The 21,598-nt window shown below is 43.0% G+C and overlaps 1 protein-coding gene across 2 annotated transcripts in view; it reads left to right on the forward strand.

The window, feature by feature from the left end:
* Positions 1-865: 865 nt before the first annotated feature.
* LOC119910711 (neuronal PAS domain-containing protein 3) overlaps positions 866-21,598 on the forward strand; it is a 659,826-nt gene continuing 639,093 nt past the window's right edge. For both annotated transcript variants that reach the window (XM_038729499.1, XM_038729501.1), the window contains exons 1-2: positions 866-1,159; positions 16,540-17,397. In XM_038729499.1, the coding sequence (XP_038585427.1) occupies positions 17,204-17,397 (194 nt within the window). In that variant the 5' untranslated portion in view covers positions 866-1,159; positions 16,540-17,203. The remainder of the gene's footprint in view (positions 1,160-16,539; positions 17,398-21,598) is intronic.

Raw genomic sequence — 21,598 nt, forward strand, 5'->3', positions numbered from 1 at the left:
TACTTTTACCTACCTGCTTCCCTTCGACCCTTTGAAATTTGAACCTGTTCTGTCTTTGACTCCTGCTTTTCAGTCAACATCTAGTTTGTGGAAACTTCACAGTTTGTTTCTAAAAAATTAAATTGGCCAAGTATTGAAAGTTGTTTTAGGGTTATGCATTGGCAATTTAATACCATAACATTTTTGTGTAATTACCTTGAACGACGAACTTTGAGTGACATGATTTGTTTTATTGACATCCATGTTTATTTGGTTGGTCAGGCACTTCTGGATCATTAAGCATCTTGCAGCTGTGATTAATACTTGGGTGTTGATGTTGTGAGCTGTTTGGAAATAGGTTCTTACAGCAACTCCGATAGAACCTGAATGCAGCATTACCTCTTTCTTCGGCTCTCTGTGTTGTCTGCTCTGTTAAAAGCTTCCTACACAAAGAAATCACCTTCACTTTAAAGTCAAGAAGGATTCTGAAACTCTTTTTAGTGCTGCATTCAAGGACACTCCCACATCCAAGAAAGGTTGGATGCCAAAAAGTAGTGCACTCTCAGGTATCGTTGCTAGAAAAACAATGTCAGCTGCGGTATCATACTACAATAATATAACCATAACCAACAAACATGTATGTGAAGTTAAATACAGTAGATAAAATGTGTGTAAAATTGACTTGCAGATGTGTTTTAATTGCATCATGTTAGACAGTATATGAAGCACCTGTCTCCTCTTCCCCTGAACTACGATTTTCAAAATCAAAAAAAACAAAACACTGCAGCTGACTCCGCCTTCACTCCGCCTGATCAAGGCTTCAATCACTTTCACCTGCAGAGTGAAACAAAAAAGAAAGCTGTGAAAGTTTGTTTCTGGAAAAACAGATTTATTTTGTTCACAAATCTGACGGCATGCCAAAAACATTTTTCAAATGATTCTGATATTTTTGCTTCAAAGAGTTTGAGATGATTCTGAAAAGAGCATTCTCTCTGTTTTCACCCCTGTTGACATTCTGCAAAGTGTCATTTTAAAGGTCCATTCTCTGGCTCTTCCGGAGTGAAGGAGACTCTGTGTGTTGAGGCAGACTGAGCTTCAAGGCCAGTTTGATTTAGTTTCAGCCTGAATGGATTCAATGGATTTTCTGTGGAACAGCAACAGACTCACCACAGGCAAGCAGGTAAGGCCCTGACTTTTACTTTATAATTTTGAAATGAAAGATGTTTGTTGGATCTGAAGTATTTGTTGCTGCAGTATGGCCATAATTTGGGGAAAGGGGGAGACACTGTGATGATCTTTACATGTGTGTCCTGATATTAACTGCCTTGTTGCTTTCATGTTTTACCAAAATTCAGTTTGAGAAGAAGCAATAGGCTAATTAGTTTTGTTTCGGTAGTGATGTATTTGTCCTGATGACATTTTTTTTCAGTTGACACAAAAGCTGTGCTAGCTGTTGTTAAGGGGAGTCGATATTTTTCATGATGATTGAAAAACTATGTTGATTTAATAGTTGTTATTTCTGTGAGTTGAGCTGCGACAACCTCATCCATGCCATTACTCTGTCGCTCTTTTATTATAGATTGTATCACAGTAACAAGCTCAAGGCTCGATTCTTAATCCCACCTAAAGCTCTGATTAGTCAATTCTTTGTTTGGGGGGGGGGCCGCCAATGAGCAGATCTATAGGGGACTTCATTAAAATAATAATGTAAACAGCTCATTTTCACAGACTTAACCTGATGAACAGTGTAATGCTCTTTTTCATTTTCAAATTGTAAGAAAATTGCATTTTTATTTAAACTTATATTGCTTGCATAAATGGAAAGTCAATTACATTATTAATTACAGTTACATTATTAATATTTGAACATTGTCCGCTATACAGGGTATGAATTTGTAATTTTCATTTGGTCATATAAGTGATTTTGAAATTCTACTTGCATTGTTTAATTTTTTAATTTTTTACTCATATAACACACATAACCAAATTATAACGCTATTCTGGAATTATATTTTCATTTCATGTTAACATGCTAACATTTGTTTACAGTTAGCGTGTGCGGCATGTAATCTTAGTAAGTTACCTTAAACACGGTGAGCCAGGCGTGTTGATGGCATGTTTGCATGCTGGCTGCATTTGAATTAAGCGAATATTATTTGTGTTTGGCCTCGGTACGGTGGCCATTTTAGGATGTTTCATTCTTAACTCTTGATGTTCAGCTCTACATTATCAGTCTTGGCTCAACTTGAAGCCTAAATTGCACTTATTTTTAAATGTGCTTTGAACTTACTTATATCCAATTACTGATTATAGATGATTTGCCTACTTATGAACTAATCTCACAATGACCTAAGGATAAAGCTGGTATTTTTCTATGTAGTCTTTTGTTTTCCTGTGAATATATCTCATGAAATCGAAACCAACAGTGTCAGTCCGTCTCTCAATACTGTCTGACTTCCTGTCTGTTGCTCTCACCTCCAAACCCAGTGGTTCCTACTGTAGATGTAAATCTGAGTGTGTTCGTGGTCATGGTGCCACAGTGAGGCTCACTGATGTGTTTTTAATAGTTTCTCGATAACAAAGGAGCTCTGTGGCTCAGAGGAAGAAGATGTGTCCGGCTGTGGATGCACATGATGACAATAAGAGCGATAAAAGTAGTGTAAGCTGTATTCTTTTCTTTATAAAGGGCTGTTTATCTTTTTACTTGTAACTATTGGAAGAAGAAATTGTCGAGTTTGACTTCACGCAGCGTAGAAAACCTCCTCAAACGACATCACTGATACTTTAAAACTCAATGCAAAGTTTGATGAGAGTGACCATCTGACTCCATGAAAAGCATTATGTGATGAACGTGGTGAGTGTGTGTGTGTGTGTGTGTGTGTGTGTACATTTCTACAGGTTTATGATTGTGTTTTTTTTTAATATGGACTCAGAGTTTTAGCCTGATTGCATTTTCACATCAGTCGTCGAAACGCATTTAAAAAACAATTTGATATGAGACGGCGAGAGGCCAGGAGCTGCTGCGAACGGCCGAATAAATAAAAGCAATGATGATGCCAGCGTCAACCGGCGACCACAATCAATCATTAGCATACGTAAGAAAGTGTGCGTGTGAGGGAAAGGACAAAAAAGAAGACATAAAGTTGATGTCACTGATGTCTATTATCAATCATTTGCATATGGAGGTGTGTAGATGAGGAAAATGTCTCTGTGTGTGTATGTGTGGAAACTTCAAAATGCTCCATCTGTAATTCCTCATAGCAGTTAATTCATCATCTGTGCTGAGGCGTCGGGGCGTCCGCAGGCGTTTAGGACTAATATTTCAGCTCCCATTACAGCGGCAGAGCAGAGAGCCGAGCTCCGGGTTGACCTTTGACCTCAGCTGGGTGAATCGCAGCCTGACCCCATCCATCAATGCAGGGAGAGGGAAAATATTAAGAGGCTAACATTATTAGTTAGATTACGGGCGAGAGAGATTTAGCTGTCATTTTCAGCTGGCAGGGTGGGCGGCTGTCACGGGGCTGTCTGTCCGGTTCACTGCCTGTCTGTCTCTCTGGTTGGCCGGCCGGTCTACCTGTCTGTCTCGCTGACATTGACTTGTACTTTATGAAATATGATGATTAGATGGCACCTCATTAAGCAGATGTCAGGCTGTAAGAGAGTCTACTCTTTATTTTCCATTGTGGTCCAAGTCATCACATTTGGAAGGAAATGCTGCGGCTGGACTGTTTACAGTGCTTCTTAAGCAGAGCCAAATTATTTAGACTGCGATATGACAACAAAAGGTTGAAGGAGATAAAAATTCTGTGTCAGAAGTGTAAGAATGTGTCTATGGGTTTACCTGCAGATCTACGATCTATGTTAATAATTTAAGTCATCTCTCAAGCATACAGTCAATTATTTACTATTTCCAGCTCCTCTAACGTAAGGGTTTGCTGCTTTTCTCTGTTTTATATAATTGTATGGGAGCTTGTGAAGGTTTTCATGGTTTAAAGGATTGATTGAATTTTAAATAATCAATAGATTAATAAGTCATTAGTTGGAGGCTTAAAGCTGGAGACAAACCTGAAGACTAGCTGATCCAGGTTTTGGCGATTAAGATCAAGGTGTTACGGTATACCAGGGTATTTAGAAACTTTCAATCCTGTCAAAAATGAAGACGCTCCTTCCTATCAAACTGATACAGAGATGCTGTATTAAGGTGATGTATAATAATCATAATAAACTTTATTTATAGAGCATTTTTAAATGTGCTTAACATGAATCAAATACAAGTTAAAACATGAAAACAAAACAAAAAAAAAAAACACTTCTGAGAAATAAGTCATTTCAAAATTATATTAATAAAATTTTATATTTTAAAATAAAACCAAGGTACGTATCTGGTACAAATGGTATGGTACAATGGTAATATGGTACAAATAGGTCTGCAATATAGCAGAGGCAAGACCATATAAAGCCTTCAATGTAATCATCAAAATCTTAAAATCAATTCTTCAACAAGCCCTCAGTGTAGGCGGGAGACGCTGTGTGAAACTGCCCGACATTGTCGACGTGTTCTTTTTCCCAGCAGCAGGTAAACATCACTCACAGAGGAGCTTTCGCTGCAGCCTTTATTCGCTAACAGACTTTAACCTGCACTGAACAAGCTCTGAAGGCATCTTGAGTCGTGACAAAATATGTGATAGGCCACGCCCACTCGTACCAATATCAATAGGACACTCCAGATTTGGTTAATATTTAGCCCAGAGCATGCACACCAAAATTGGTGACACTCTGTCCACCTTGTTTTCAGTGGCGCCCCCTATGGGTCGGGCTCAAAATGCTTTGGCACACCTTTTCCCAAGATTTATGATGATTGGACAACTCATTGAGTTAAAGTCAGAGCCCTGCCAAGCCCCGCCTTTTGCTGGCATATATTGGTTGATGGTGGCCATGATTCTCCACCAACCAAGTGTGTGTGTCTCAGTCTCAATGCTGTTGTCCAAATCTGGTGTCGATAAGAGTCAAAAAAAACACCTGGCCTCATATTTCTGTGGAAGCACTTGAAGGTCATTGCAAGTTATTGGGCCAGGTTTCATGTTTGTAGCTCATTCCAGCTCTTGACATAATAATAATAAAAAAATAAAACACAAACTCAATAGGGTTCTGGTGATTTGAATTATAAAAACATAAATAGAATTTAACAAACCATCCATGGATTTGACATTCCTCTATCTTGATGCAAAGGAGGAAGCAGTGACGTAGCATTTAGGGAGGAGGTCTGGGTTGTTGTTTTTATTTCGGCACACAGTGTCTGACACTGACTTAGACCACTGTTTGCGTTCTGCCTCCTACTAACAATAGAAGTTGGTTTCTTTAACGATGACTATAATCTTTTTCTCAGTTTATCAACCAATTTTGTGCCCAAACCTCCACCAGAGGCGTAGCAGATCACAAAACAGCCACTGTACAAACACTGCCTAATGAAATCATACCGAGAGAAGCACCACAACAGAAATGATTAATACGGGTCTTTTTGGAAAGCAATTATAATGAATTGTGTTATTTAGTTTGGGGGAAATCTGCCCGCAAAACAGAAAGAGGGCACTGTTTTTAGAGTTATTGCTTTTTGGTAGATGGTAAAAAGAGAGAAATTTCACTTTCAATAATGCTTCATAAAATTGTCGAGCAGTTGATTAAAGGAAAATGAATCATTTATATATAACCTTATTTAGTCAGGTAATCTTTATTTAATAAAAAATTCCAAACAGTGGCAGCCGGTGCTTTAAGGACTGAAGTGAAGCGCTTGTAAAGACTGTGTCACTATTTTGAAATGTAAAACTAAAAGTTGTCCGTTTTGCAAACCGGCTTTTTGTTCATCAGTCATCACTCGTTGAAAAGTTAGTTTTGTCTAAAATCCGATCTTCTGAAAATAAAAATGATAATGATTCTTTGTCATCTGCTGTCTTTCACCAAGGATGTGGAGAACAAAATCAAATGAGGAACCAGACATATGATCTTTAACGGACTGATGGTTGGCTTAATAGAAAGGCACGCGTGTCTGCTGAGATGACAGGCTGCCTCCAAAATGGATTTAGAGAGACATGACGGGGAATTATTGACTTTTGTTGTGTTTTACAGCAAGTCAGAAAAACTGATGACAGCTGATGGTGGCTTTGTGTGTGAATGAGAGAAAAAGTCTGGATCTAGTTGAAAATACTGAACTTGACAGAGTGTTTGAGATGATGCATTTAGGTACCATGAGAAAATGTTAGTTTTGCTGTTTATGTGCAAATTTGGGCTGTACGTCTGTAGTAAGGAGTAGTGAGATACATTATTCATTCATGAAGGATTTCTGAGGACAAAAACCGCATTTGTAACTTAAATTATGTTTTTTTTCCCCCCTCAAATTTCTGACTTTATTTCCAGATAAGGTTTTCTGAAGTTGAAATATTTCTAACTACAGCAGATTGGTCATGTATGAGATCAGCTCGGTTTAAGCCACTTGCAGCAAATGACCATCTGTTTGCCTCCATTTGTGTCTTTCCATTGACTTTGCATAATCTGTCTTGTGAATATAATTCTACATCGTATCTAGTACCATGTAGCTAATACTGATGTCATACAAGGCCTTACTTTCAGATTATCTTTTGGGCATTTTGCCTTTTCATTGGAAGGTGACTGTGTAAGAGACGGTAGCCATAACGGATAACGGAACCGGCGACAATATGACGGGGATGGAGTTTTGCTCAGTTGTCATGAAACTGATTTGTAGACGGACATTTCTTTTCATTCTTGACTTCAAGTCGTAAGTGAGCTCAGAAGTCCAAAGTTTGAACATCTACAGTTCAATGACTGTTCAAACTCCATCTGGCAATGAAGTCCATGTGATATGGTTGATAGCTGTGGAACAAACTACTGTTTGGACCTACTGGACCAAGAAGGACGTGAACTGTTTCTATCTATAAAAGCATTAATCTGCGCTAAGGCTGACGCAAATCGAATTTCTTCCTGTAATTTGTTTCGCTGTTAATATTTACAGCGTACAGCAACACAAACGTTACCATGTGATCCACAGTACCAGATTATAGCTTCAAGCTAATTTGCATCTGCAGTCCCTTGGCAGGGCATAGTTTAAAAACAACACAATAATAAATGTGCTAAGGCTGACCAGTTCATGCCACCAAGATCACAACATCGTTATATAGCATTCGTGTCATATCGCGACGTCCACTAAAAACAATCGCAACAGGACTTTGAGTCACATCGCTGGGCCCCAGCACAAATCAACAACACACAAAGATACGTAAACACACAAGGTTACACAAGACATACAAGGAGAACTGCTCACAATGAAACATCAAACATTTGCCTGTCAATTAAATTAAAAGCAGGTCATAAAACATAGATAAAATATCTGGATCAGTGATTGCACAGCCAAGGCCGGGGCTGAGTCAACTAATGAGGCTGTGTTCGGTCCTGTTCATGCCGTGTTCACTTGGAGGCTGCTGAGCGCAGTTTCGTTGCCGCTCGCCCGGCGCTCCTCTCCGCAAAATATTTTCCATCAAATATGATCCAGTTTTACCAAAATCAGTGAATAAAGGTGTTCGTACAGTAATCAGTGGTGCCCGGTGCCAGAAACACTTTTTGTCAGTAGTCATAAAAATTAAACAAGCTTTTCATTGGACACTAAATGAATTCAGGCCCCCCAGTGCAGGATGATTCATCAACGTTTTAAAATTGTTTTCCAGGAAATGACACACTCTGATCCTGCCATATGACTTATATACCTAGGACAAGGCATCATATGAAAACATTTAGGCCTCAACATCGATTTTGATTTCATAGGAATGGGATATTTTATAATTGTATGTTTCTATAAAAATACACTGAACAGTTTCACTAGTAAAGACCACACAATCAACAGGTATGATAAAATTATTTATTGATGATCGAAACAGAAAGCTGTACGAGGCTTGCAGTTGCCGAAGAGACACTCGAAAGTGTTGTGGGGAAGCTACGATTGGGAAATCCTCCGTAGAACCCGGGCACGACGGACCCCGAGAAGCTTCTTGTTACGTGGGAGCATTGGCTGATTTGAAATCTTTGGGATCTGAATGATTGTGGTGATTGTACGTTTGGGAGGACCAGCGGCGCATAATATGTATCAGGTGCTCGGAATGATGTCTGAGGCTGAAATAGCTCTGATACTGAAGGAGTGACCGTGGTAATGGATGGGAGAAAAAGGATGACGAAGAGAGTGCTTGGCGGAAGAGATGGTAGCACCAGGAATCGAAAGGCCACTGGAACCGATTCAGACAATCTGACGTGTTGTACTGTCACTGTACCCAGAGTTGCAATTGGTTCACGAGGTTCTTGAGAGGGTTTGGGACTCCGGAGAAAAGGCGAGCGTAAGCTGGTCCAACTTATATGGTTGTTTGGGGAATGAGTCTGAATTGCGAGTACGACGCCAAAGGTCAAGGCGAAGGGGAGATGAAACGAAATGAACCTGAGCGGGTGTGAACGTAGCTTCTTAGGTTCGGGACGACTGAGTGATGCGTTGTACTAGTTGTGACGGCGACGGGAGCTCTTCAAGGTGGCCTGTAGAGAGAGCTATGCTGTTAATGTTATGGTTTTGGCGACCATTCCGCTGCAAACCATCTATCCTTATTGAACCCCCAAACCCTGGACTGGGAGTGAGCACTGGGAGGCTTTGGCAACGACGGTCCGGATGAAATGTTTGCTCGGTGAAAGCTGTTAGTTTGATGTTTGCTCGGAACAACTGTATGCTCGACGTGAGCTCGACACGACTGAGCATGTGAAGCGACTTTAGCAAGACGTGAGTGGCTTAGCTTAGGTTGACTTAAGGCGACTGTTAGCTTGACCTAAGCTCGAAACAACTTTGGTTTACAACGACTTGGTCGTTTGCAATGACTGTTAGCTCAATGTTTGCTCAAAACAACTGTGAGCCGGGTGTTACCTGAAATGACTGTTGGCTCGAAACTATTTTAGTTTAACAGTTGGGTTGAAGGACTCGACGTTCGATCGAGGCAACTGTTGGCTCAATGTCCGCTCGAAACAACTTACCTTGAAGATGACTTAACTAGAAACTACTGTTTGCTTGAAATGATTATACCAATTTAGCTACGAGACGACTCGGAACACCTTAGCTAGAAAATGCTGTTGGCTCGAATGACTGAGCTCGAACGACTGTTTGCCGAATGATGGTACGAAAGGATTGAGAGCCGAATGTTGGTTCAAAATAACGGAGCTTTAAGCTACTGTGAGCTCGAGACAACTGTAAGCTGGATATTAACTTGAAATGACTGTTAGCCGCATGTTAGTTAGAGACTACTGTGAGCACGAAACAACTGAGAGACGGACCATAGCACGGAACGACTGAGAGCTCGATGTTAGCTCGGAACGACTGTTGGCATCTTGGTGCCCGACGTCCCTACTGACGCCCTCTGCTGAGGTTAGTGGTAGGGTGAGGCGGGGACGCTTGCATCTCTGTGCCAAATTCCTACTGCAGGCAGCTGCTGAAGTTGCTTGAGGTGTAATTGCTATTGGTTACTGTGGTTGAAGGCGGGAAGCTGGGGGCGCTGGCATCCCGGTGCCCCGACTGAAGCCGGTCTATGGTAGGCTGCCGGGGGCACTGGCATCCCGGTGCCAGGCTGGAGTAGGTTGCTGAATTCACTGCTGTCGTGTATGACTGGGAGTGATGGCATCACGTCACGGCGTGCGTAATGTGTCACCTGGAAGGGAGCTGGTGTTGCCGGGACTGTGGACATGCCATGCTGACATGATGGCGTTGAAAAGTTTGCTGTATTGTCTGTTCTGTAAACGGGATTCTTTCATCTTTAACAGTTTTCTAAAGAGTGGCTTTAGTCCGTTTCAAAATCGTTTATGAAGACTGTTTGACACGGAGCTGGAGTGGGGTAACGCTGTGATCAGCTGTTCTTGTGAGGCGGAGGATTCTCGGGTGAAAGTTCCCGACTGTTGCGATGAAGCAGACCATGGAAGAGATGGAGTTAAGGCTAGACTCACCCTCTTCCTGGACGGCTTTGCGATTATGGAAAACGGGGTCTCAGCATGGAGACGGAAGAGTTCGTCTTCTGGTGCAGGGTCTGCTGACGTGGACATTAATAATGACTGTCCTGAGTTCGTCTAAATAATTCTTCATCCCATGGCAATATGCCGACACTTCTCGAAGAGGTAAGTGGATGGATGGAGTAGTAGCGTGATGATTCGTATTATGGGGGTAGCAGCGTTAGCGTAGCGTGCTCGACAAGCTGTTGCTTGGTCTCGGTTCGGGTGCTGAATACGAGAGCCGTGCAGGATACGAGAGCGAAGGGGAGGAGTTAGGACGTGCGGGCATTTATGGAAATACTGGCGATGACGTGGTTGATGTGTGGTCCCGCTCCTGAAACTCTGCTAATTAGCACCACTATATAAATAAATAATTTCTGTTACACTGGCCCCAAAGGTGCGTCGGCCCACCATTTGCCCGGTGCGCCAGATTACCAGTCCAGCCCTACATCTTGTCTAAGCAGTGGCTCCTGGTTGAAATTGTTTTTAACTGTACACTGGAGTGATTATTTTCATTGAGTGAAAGATTTTGAGACTTAAAAATCTGCAACAGACACATTTCTGTCAGCACCAAAAATAATTGTGCTTTAATGCCCAGCCCTAAGCGGACCACACACCACAGCAGAAGGACAAAGTACAGCGTGAGAAAGTGTTTGTGAAGGCTGAGTGTGTGTTGTTTTACTGCTGGAACACAGTGTGTGTGTTTGGTTGTGTTGTCCTGAGGGATAACAGCAGGTTGACTGTCCTGATTCTGTCTGCTGTACTTTACCTGGTCACAGCTCACTAATACAGCCAACAGCCTGTAATTTAAACGCGCACACACGCCAGCACGCACGCCTGCCCGCCCGTAGGGGTGCGGAGGCAAATGCGTATTATGTCAAATGTATATTGCACACATGAACACACACACCATGAGTCAGTGGTCAAGTGGTCATATAAAAATTACAGGGACACACACACACACACACACACACACACACACACACATACTGTTCAGTCCTAATTCTATAAGGGGGTCCAGCATGTCTCCCCTGAAACCTCCAGTCCAATTCATTTGATTTCATTACAGAGAGAGAGAGAGAGAGAGGTAGACTGGGCTGCAGCAGTAGTTTTCATTAAGAGCCGCTGGTTAGAGCTGCGATCCAATTTAGACTGCAGGCTGGCAGAGTGGAGAGCTGTGTTTTTATTGGTATTTAATCAGCTCAATTGGGACGTTTTATTAGTGCAATGCTTTGTTTCGGAGGACAAACGAGAACTGTAGGTTATTAGGAGCTCTCAAAGTGAGGCTTGGAGTCCCAGCAGGGGTACTGGAGGGGTTTCGGTGGGTCCAGAGGAGGATGAAATATTGAAAATGTGTCCTGGGTGGCTCAATATGGAGGAGGAGAGCAGTAAAAACCGCCAGAGTTGGGGGTTCGATTCCCTGGGCTGAAAATGTCAGGATGCAAATTAGAGATTTAGTTCTGCAAACATGTCTCAGTGGCAGAGCTTGGAGTTATCTCAGAAGGTGGAGCCAAAAATAAAAAACATTAATGACAAACTTGGACAGAAGGAACAAGAGAAATGTCAGTGATGTGTTTATTTTGTCCATTTATTGGAGGACTTTTGTAAGTTTATTTTAGCTTACTTACCTGTAGGCTAGCATGGTTCATATAGGCCAACTCTGAGCAATGCTAACTTGCTAATAGTGACTGAGTGGATATGATGATGATCATGTAATCTCTGAACTTGCAGTGTATTTCACCCTTTTCTCCTATAAATTAGGAATATGCAATTACTTTTACCAATAATATGTTGGATGCACTGCCAGGCAACCTCACTGTGGGCGGATGGATGAACTATTTCTCAAGAATTACTTTTGGTTTGTGTTACAAACAAGGCACATTGTGTTAATCAATGATCTTTAGAGGTGTTGGTGTAGTTTGAGCCAGACTAGCTGTTTATATGCTACGGTAAGCTAATCGTCTTGCTCCGTATGTAACGCACAGATATGAGACTGAGATCGATCTACTCATCTCACTTTAAGGAGAAAAAAGGTGAAAAAAGGTCATAGATATATAATATATTACAGATTTATGTTTCCGCCCCCTGGCTGCAAGCACACTAGTGTTCCAATAGTGTTTGTATACAAGAAACCCGTCTATAGACATCCTTCTCTCGCCAAGTGCGACAAATTCCATAACTTGTTTTTGATGTTGACCCATAGGAGCACAGCGTCCTCTTCAACTGTAAACATGGAGAAAAGAAAGAAGAATGATGTTGGTGCTGTGAAGAAGAATTGTTAAACAGCAACCGGTGTCTCGCCAAAGTGTTCAATACACTCGACCGTGACAGTGTCATGTCGGGTCAATTTTAAAAGCTATTTTTAAAAGTCAAAGTTGCAGTTTGTCGTAAAACTGTAAAGTAACATTTACTTTTGTGAGAAACCACTCAGTTAACTAAATCTCTTGTCTTGCACAAATGTATCTCACCTGATGTGTTTAATCCAACAGTCCTTTCATCATCTGGACTGCACATGGAAGCTCTTTGACGTTCGCTGAGAGAAACAATTCTTGCTAAAAAGTTATTACTGAACAGAAAGAAGGCCAGCTCGCCATCTGTCCTGCGTCCTTTTAGCTTTCAGCTTCAGTGAGTAATAGCCAGTCCGATAGTTTCTCTTGCCTCGACTGCTCCGTCACTCTCTATTTCTCTTTCTTAACGTAGCCTGTCATGATACTGAGAATACCAAGCTAGCTATTATACTTTTTGCTTCTTCATGGCCTAGACTATCTTGTTTTGCTGAAAATTCCAAAAATGCTACTTTAGCTCTTCTAGCAAAATGTTACGGTCTCACGACGCACTGTTGTTGCATGCGTAGTAGCCGATGTGCCTTACTGAAGTGAACAGATCGGCCCATAGATCAGCCGGTTGTCACAGATAACCGATCACGGTATTTGGGTCAGAATCATATCAGTATCGGGTCTGTGCCATCCCTAGTTTGTGGTTTTTGTAATATACGTACTTTTACAGTCTTAAAATTCAACAGTTTTATGACAAACTGAGACTTTCTTCACTTGCAAAATTATCTTTTAAATGGACAAACACACTGGCGACCTGTCCAGGGTGTTCCCCGCCTTGCGCCCGATGTCAGCTGGGATTGGCTCCAGCCCCCCCGCGACCCTGTATGCAGGATAAGCGGTTGACGATGGATGGATGGATGGACAAACACGATATGTGTCATTCAGCTCACAATTCAAACAGGATCAAAAAACTTTTTGTCTCTCGCTGTTGAATACTACGGAAGCCCCAAGCGGCCATCGATTCATATCTTTATTTTAGTCCATCTTCCCATGACAACCGGATCATTTTCTCGTGATCTGGAGATAACAAAACAGTAGTTTAACACAGGGGTTGGCAGGAACATTTCTTAATGGTAATTTCAAGGTGATTTTTAGTGTCACTGATTAGCTCAGTGGGTGAGGTACATGGCTCATAGTCTTAAGATTATGAGTTTGATCCTCCAACATTTCACACCTCTTCAACAAAGTTATGATGATGACTGATTCACATACTCACAATAAATCACGTGCTGGAGTGTGCACATCCCGGCAATAGGTCCACATTCATCAACCTATAGACTTAGACTTTAACTACACGTTTCCTGACGGTTATTTCAGAACCTTTGAAATAGCCGTGGGGACATGTTTGATTGGATTCCCCTGAATCTCTTGATAACAACTTTGATGAAGAGAGTGATTTAAAAAAAAAAAAAAAAACACACAAAAGAAGAATACAAACTTTGTTTGAGAGCAGGGCTCAAACTTGCAATTCTTGGGATTACAAGTCCTGCACTTTACCTATTGAGCTAACTGCTGATTCAGCATATTGACATTGTTATTGTAAAGAAACGCACCTGCCGACCCCTGCATTCAGCTTTGGTTCGTTATCTCGAAAACACAAGAAAATTATCCCGTTATCACGAGAAAACGACAGTCATTGTCTCAAGATCATGAGATAATTATGCCATTATCATGGGAAAACGGAGTAAAATAAAAATATGAATCGATGGCCGCTTAGGGCTTCTGTAGAATACCATACATAATGTTTCTGAAATAATGGTCCACCGGAAGGGGAGGGACTTAGTCCCGTCATTATCACCACCTGCTGGTACTGCACCTTCGTACATGTGTGTACGGTTTCAAGCTTAGGCATGATACTGCACTGGAAAAGTCACAGCCATTTAAAATGTATCCGCCACTATCAGACACAGCATAGGAGACCGATTCTGATAGCTAGTTCACATTATTGTTCCTGGAAGTTCATCTGAGCACCTGCTTCTTGATGACATCACACAGGTCATGAAACACTACAAACTATGATTGTTCGGAGACCAATGTGTAGTTTGTCCTGTCACAGCAAGAACATAAGACTTTTTTAATCGCCTACAGACAAAGAGAAATGATTTGGAGCTAATCATTCACGCCTTTGTGTCGTCGCGGTTAGACTATTGTAATAGTTTATTTTTATGCCTAAACCAGAAGGAGCTCTCTCGACTGCAATTAGTACAAAACTCTGCAGCCAGAATTTTAACACGTACTAATAGGAGGTCTCACATATCACCAATCCTAAAAGAACTTCATTGGCTACCAGTGTCTTATAGGATAAATTTTAAAATTTTGGTTTTAGTTTTCAGAGCTTTACATGGCCAGGCTCCACCCTATATTAGTGACCTGATTCAGCGTTATACCCCTGTGCGTGCTCTGAGGTCTGTGGATCAGAACCTGCTGACGGTTCCACGCACTCGCTACCGTACTAGAGGTGACCGATCTTTTCAGGCTGTTGCCCCTAGGTTGTGGAATGACCTTCCACCATCTATGCGCTCTTCTGATTCTGTTGATGCCTTCAAATGCAGACTAAAGACACATTTATTTGTTCAGGCTTTCAATTAGCTACTTGTGGGTTGATATGATCATGTACTGTCTATGCTTTTATTGTGTGTATTTTATGATATTAATGTTTTTGTTGTGAAGCACTTTGTGGCCCTATACCTGTGAAAGGTGCTATAGAAATAAACTTTTACTTACTTACTTACTTTTACAAAAATATTGTGTAGTCTGAACCTGGCCTAACTACTGTGGCAGTGTGTCCTTTATTTGTTGAATTCTGAAGTACCACTAGGCCGCATACTACTACTGATTCTACTAGGCTACTAATGATGATGATGATTGAAATGTCATTTTTGGTTTCATTATGCAAAACTATATAACATGGACAACCATTCAGAAAAATAAGTTGTGAGAAGCAAAATGTGTGGAAATAATGAAAGAAGGAAAATGGACTAACGTGAGGAACAAGTGTGGGTGATGGAGAGGGAAGAGAGCAAGACAATGAAAGAGAGGGACAGAGCGTTTGAGTATACATTACACAGGCGCGGGGGGGGGGGGAGTGAGAGAAAGGGGAGGAGACAGCGTGAGAGAGTGTGTGTGTGTGTGTGTGTGTGTGTGTGTGTGTGAATATGACTTTATTCGGGAGTCTGATCACACACGGTGCTCCAGTGAGCGGAGAGAGGAGAGCAGAGCGGCTTCAGCTGTGCAGAGATCAGATGAGAGAGGAAAGACTTCGCGCACACACCCGGCAAAGAAAACACTCTTCTCTCAAACACTCATTTACCCCAAACTGTAACAACAGTTCTCCTCTGACTTTAACTCCGTGCGTCTTTATTTTGGCACAAAACCCGCACTACTCCATTTCCATAAAGTAAGCTGCCACAGACACAACACTCGGAATATATGAGCTCCTGAGGTTGAAATAAATCTCATATTCATTTCTTATAAGCATAAAATATAAAATGACACTTGGGCTGGATTTGTTGTTTTTCATTCGGAAATTGATGCATTAGGCGTAGAGAAAGCGGCAAAGTCCGTCCGAGATATTTTCTCTTCTTTTATCGGAAACATTTCCCAGAGACAGAGCTGTGAAACGGTGAGGACTTTGAAGGTTTGTTCAATTTTAAAATCTCACTGTCCCGTTTTTGCCTTTCCTCCTCTGCGCACTACTAAAAGTTTTGGGGTATTTATTTAACATTTTGGGTCCGTTTGAAGACTTTTATGAGGTGAAACACATTGCGAGGAATTAAAAGCTGCCCTTTGCTATAATATTGACCTTTAAAATAAAAGTCCAGTGTACAGGCACTGCGTTATCCTGCACATTAAAGCCAGAGGAAATGTCCTCCCCCTGAACAAACAACGCTATCAGTCAATCTCTCTCACTCACTCCCTCTCCCTCTCTTTCTCTCTCTCTCTTTCTCTTGAGAGCAGAGGACAGCACACACACACACGCGCGCACACACGCAGGCGCTCGCTGACATACCGACACACACTTTGGCGCTGCCGCCGCCGCCGCTGCTGTATCACTGTATCACACCAATGTCACTGCCGAGCTCGTGGTGCTGAGAGCCTCGCGCTCACTGACCGACTGGCTGACTTCTCTGCTTCAAATCCGCTGTTCCCACAGACACCTACTGACCCACCGGCAGACACCAGGCGGAGGATAGCCGGGGACCGGATGCCTTTCTCGGATGGAGAGCCGGCGGCGGTGCCCGTGTGAGAGAGGAGAGTCCGGAGCTCCTGCACCGGGAGACAACAACGCTGACCGGGTGTTCGTAGGTCCTTGATCAGTGAAATAATCACCTCTTAGTTCCACTGATCCAGGTATCCCATTGACTGTTGAGTGGGAGGAAGAAGAAGGGGGAGACCGCGCGCACCGGAGAGACCGGGACCATGATCCGGAGCTGCACAGGGGTGCACGGAGGTTATATCTGAAGGATAGAGCCAAGAAGAAGAGAAGGAAGAAGAAATAATAAAGGGAACGCTTTCTGCTGGTTTCAGCTTGTGCAATATACACTCGCTAATCTCATTAATCTATTGATCCATTGATTGGTGACTGTTCGTTTTGCGCACCGGGACCATGATCCGGATTTGCTTGAGAGTTATATCGGAAGGTTAGAGAAGAAAAGAAGAATAAAAACAACAAAAAGAAGACTGTGGTTCGTCTTCTATCGCTGAATCAATAGCTCTATTGATCCCAGTAATCGGTGACTGGTCTGTGTTGGGAGAAGGAAAAGCGGGGGAGGTTGGTTAAACAAGACGCGGGAGCGCATCGGAGACAGCCGGGGACCATGATCAGGATCTTCCCGGATTTCAGCGTCCAGGTGACTGCTTCGGCAGGCGGTGGACCCGGGGCTGGGGGCGGAGGAGGAGGCGGCGGGGGCGGTGGGATGATGACCGGACCCCCGGTGGGTCGGGTGCCGGTCCCCGGAACAACGAACGGCACCCCGCAGAGTGTCCAGGGAATCACCGCCTACCAGCAAAGGTATGTCCGGAGCTGCAGAAAAACGACCTGTAGAATTAAGAGTGTTTGATAGAAAGAGTTTAATCAAATATTTAGAAAGGTGGCATAACCAGATTTCAGGAAAAATCCTTTAATATTCCTGAAATGTGTTTTTCTATCTAAATGTGAAATCGTCTCCTGTGGTAGATTGAACTGTGATATTTGTATTTTATCCTCTTAAAGTATATATTTTAATGTCTATTATAGGATTATCAGATCTTCTTCATGGGACACTTTTATGTTCAGATACAGTTGGGCATCTCTAACTCAGTGGGCACTTTCTTTCTTTTTTTAAAGAACCTTTTTGAGATATCATGAAGCAACACCCAGACTGCCGGCTATCAGTTGGTATTTTAAATCAAAGGTTTAGAAATCATCCATAACCCTTGACTGCAGGTACATCATTCTGTGCCATGTGTAAAGCTGGATCCGGTGTGTGTGTGTTGAGATAAATGTTACAAAAACTGTAGCATTTTCCTCAATTACTTGCTTTACTTTTTCCTATTAAACCTGATCAGAAAAGGAAAATCTGGTGACTTTAATGCTTCACAAGAGGATTAAATTCAATAACAGTTTGTCTTGGGATTATTTGTTTCAAAGCGAGTTTTCCACAAGTGTTTGTGGAAAAGAGGTATGTAAAGATTTGTATTCAGCAAAGACGGAGGGATAAAGGGGCAGATGAGGGGTGATATAGTGGAAATAGAGGAGTGAAGTCCAGGTAATTCAGTGGAAAAACTGTGATGATCTTCTGTTAATTCAGTGGAAACACAAGGGGGTGATTTATCGGAAATGGAGGATGGAGTTATTTCAGTAGAACAAGAGAAATGTGAGTGTTTTCCAGCTGGTCATGATGCTGCGGCTCCTTGAGTCCAACCTGTTTTCTTGTGACAATTCACTCCATCCATCCCCCTGTTATTTCCTTATTTCCCCTCCACTCTGAATCTAAATGATTGCCTTCTCGTCTGGCCGCTCAGTAGGGTTGTTTTTTCTAATCATCTGGAGCGGTGGGGGGGCCAAAACACACCCCACACTCTCACACACTCTTGCCTTATTATTGCCTAAAACTCTCCATATTATAGAGTCTAGCTATATGTGTGTAAAGTCTTAAAGCTATGGGGAGCAAGCGCGACATAAATCACAGCCGGGGCCTCTCCAAGTGCACTGAGAGTGTCTCAGCCCTCTAAAGCAACAAATAGGAGGAGAATAAGGGCCGCATTGTTATTTAAAGCAGGGCTTCTGGGCGCACATAGACCCCAGACGCCCATACAAGACACAACCGTATGTTTGTGTCCATACGCGGGAGGCGAGGATTGGAGTTGTGGTTTGACACTTTCTCTGATCATTTCTTCTGACATGAAACCTTCTAGAATTTAACCATGTCGTCATCTAGCAGCTGGGGACCCGTCAGAACTCCTCGAGGAGCCTTTGAGGCCCCCAGACCCGAGTTTGAGTACAGCCAGTTGAAACACAGGCCTGAATTATCTCTTTTTAAAGGTAAACGCCACTAAAAGAATGTTAAATTATTTGTCTGGATTTCTAACAGCTGCAGAGGCTCGTTTCAACCAAAAAAATTCTCTCCGTCTTTGGATCCTGCGTCTTCATCGGCCCGTCGTCTAGCTGCCCCTCTTCCCTCTCTCTATACATAATGTTTCCCCCAACAAACAGCTGGGAGCTAATATGTTTATACATTACGCTCCATTATCCACGTCGCCTCCGTTTGACTGCCTTCAGTAAGCAGAGCTGAGATGGAGAGAGAGGGAGAAGCCTAAACCTCACCCGGAATGAACGGAGCGACAACTGTTTTATTCACTGACACTGGACAAGGTTTAAAAAATAAAATAAAATCACATGTGAGCTTCCATCTGGGATTTCAAAACCCACATCTTCAGATATAAGTTGTTTTTATCCCCAAAAAAATCCTTGTATGTGGAGGAAATCCAGTGTTTGAGTTTGTGGATGACCTCATTGCAGTTCAGGGCACAACAGTGAGGCTGCTCTTGGGGTGGGGGGGTGGGGGGGGTCAACTCTGTGACCTTTTCAGTTTCTGGTCATGTGACCTATAAGCTGGCAACCGTCTTTGCTTTTGAATATTACTGAGCATCTCTTTGCACATGGACAGATGAATCAGAAACTAGGGATGCAGCAAAAAAAACATCAGTTTGTTGAACGCTCACTTTGGATTTGAACATTTGAATCTAGCCCTGTTTTTAGAGTGAAATAAATGTTTGCTGTAAATCACTGCATCTGCTGTTGACCGTAATGAGGTAAAAGCACATGTTGACACCTTTTTCTTAATGCATAACTGCACTGCGTTTATCGTTATGCGTTCAGCTCATGACGATCGTCGGCTGCAGGTCACGGTTTCCCTCTCCAGTCTTTATTTTCCGCCACAGCACCTCCTGTAACCCCATGTTTGTGTGGAGAATACCCAGCATGCCTTTGACCTTGACAGGTCATTGGTATAGAGAGGGAGGCTTTTCAGCTTCCAGGGCTGCAGCCTCGGGGTTAATCACACAGCACACCGATTAGGTTACAATGAATTATACATTAATAAGAGAAGGAATTTAAATGAATGTTGAGGGGAAAAAACATAGAAAGAATCAGCAGGTTGTAGTTTCTGTTGGAGGATAAAAAAAACATCTCTGAAGTACAAACATGAAAGACAGGAGGAAAATATATTTTAGTGGCCTAAAATATAAAAAGTGAGCAGGATAATTTGATTTTTAAAGACGATAAGAGGAGTTGTGTTAAAATTTAAAGGTTCACTACAAACTCAAGCTTCCTTTCATGCAGATGCAAATACCAACACATGATGAGACTTGCAAAAAATAATGCAGCAGCACAAAAAGTTAGTTACTGATTTTGGAATCTTAAGTGAGACATTTGCTGTGATGTGTTTATTATGACACTGAGGGAAGGAGGGGTTGTGTGTAGGTGCATAGATCCGATTTACAGGGCAACCATCCAAATAAATCACCCATCACCCCCTCCCCGCGTAAGGTGGTTGGCGTCTTTTTGTGATGGTTAAAAATTGGATGAAAGCCCCGCGGTGCAACCTGTAATACAGGAAGAGAGGGAGAATTAAATAAAAAAATAAACACACACGCGCGCGCACACACACGCAAACTGACTCCAACTGCAACTGAGTGGCGTTGTTGCGCCGGGGCTGGAGAAAATACCGGAGATGTGTGGTGTCCTTTTTTTTCCCTGACAGCATTCAGAGGAGGGAAAAATGCTCCGAAAAACCACAGAGATTTTGACCGCCCGGCGACGCTCTGCCGCGGGGATTTTAACGGGGATATAGGCGCTGCAGCGGCAGCGAGAATGTAAAGATTTGACGCGCCTGTTTGGCTTTTTTTTTCCTCTGGAGCGCATGCAGGAAATTCTTCTGTAGTGCCAAACCGAAGCTGTGCGTGTGTGGAGAGAGACGGAGAGGAAGAGACGGGAGAGACAGCGGGATCTGAGAGGCATTCACAACGGGTACCCCCTCACTCCGCTCGGCATGCCTCTGCTGCTGCAGCCCGGTCCCTGCCTTCGCCTCCACCGCCCGTTGTTTCCACGCTCCTGAGCGGCGGCGGATGAGAGAGACAAGCACGAGACGCACGCACAGTATACCACGCACGCACAAACACACACACACACACACGTCCACACACACGGACATGGCTTTGTCTTAACACACCAACCATGACGCATTGCTGTCAGCGCGCAGCGCACCGCCGCGGCTCCGCGTCCAAATAAATCTGAAGAGAGAAAAAAGGGGAAAGAACAGAAAGTAAGAAATCAAATAATTGTTGCAGGAAGATGGCGCCCACCAAGCCGAGCATCCAGCAGGACCCGACGCGGAGAGAACGGTAACGGGGCTTGGATTTTTGTTCCTGCACACACTCCTCCTCCCTCACTGCATGTTTACAGCTGCACACAAGCGGGTTTGAACGAACCGGCAGCCCGGCGGGTTACCGGCTGTTCCGCGTCGCTTTGCGTTTTATTCTGAGCCTGGAGGTGTCAGGAGGAACGCTGTTACCCTTTCCAGAGGAGAGTCGAGGTGTGCGTGCGTGCGCGCCTGTGCGTGTGTGTGTGTGTGTCTGACAGAGAGGCGTGTGGCTGGGTAACAGGTCTGTTGGCTGGCTGACCGGGGAAACGGAGGACAGGCTTTGCTTTGCCTGATGTTTTCTAACCTTTC

The sequence above is a fragment of the Micropterus salmoides genome, unplaced genomic scaffold (genome assembly GCF_014851395.1).
Source record: "Micropterus salmoides isolate LMB-PRFRI ecotype aquatic unplaced genomic scaffold, ASM1485139v1 Ms_hic_scaffold_19, whole genome shotgun sequence".
NCBI classification, from domain to species: domain Eukaryota; kingdom Metazoa; phylum Chordata; class Actinopteri; order Centrarchiformes; family Centrarchidae; genus Micropterus; species Micropterus salmoides.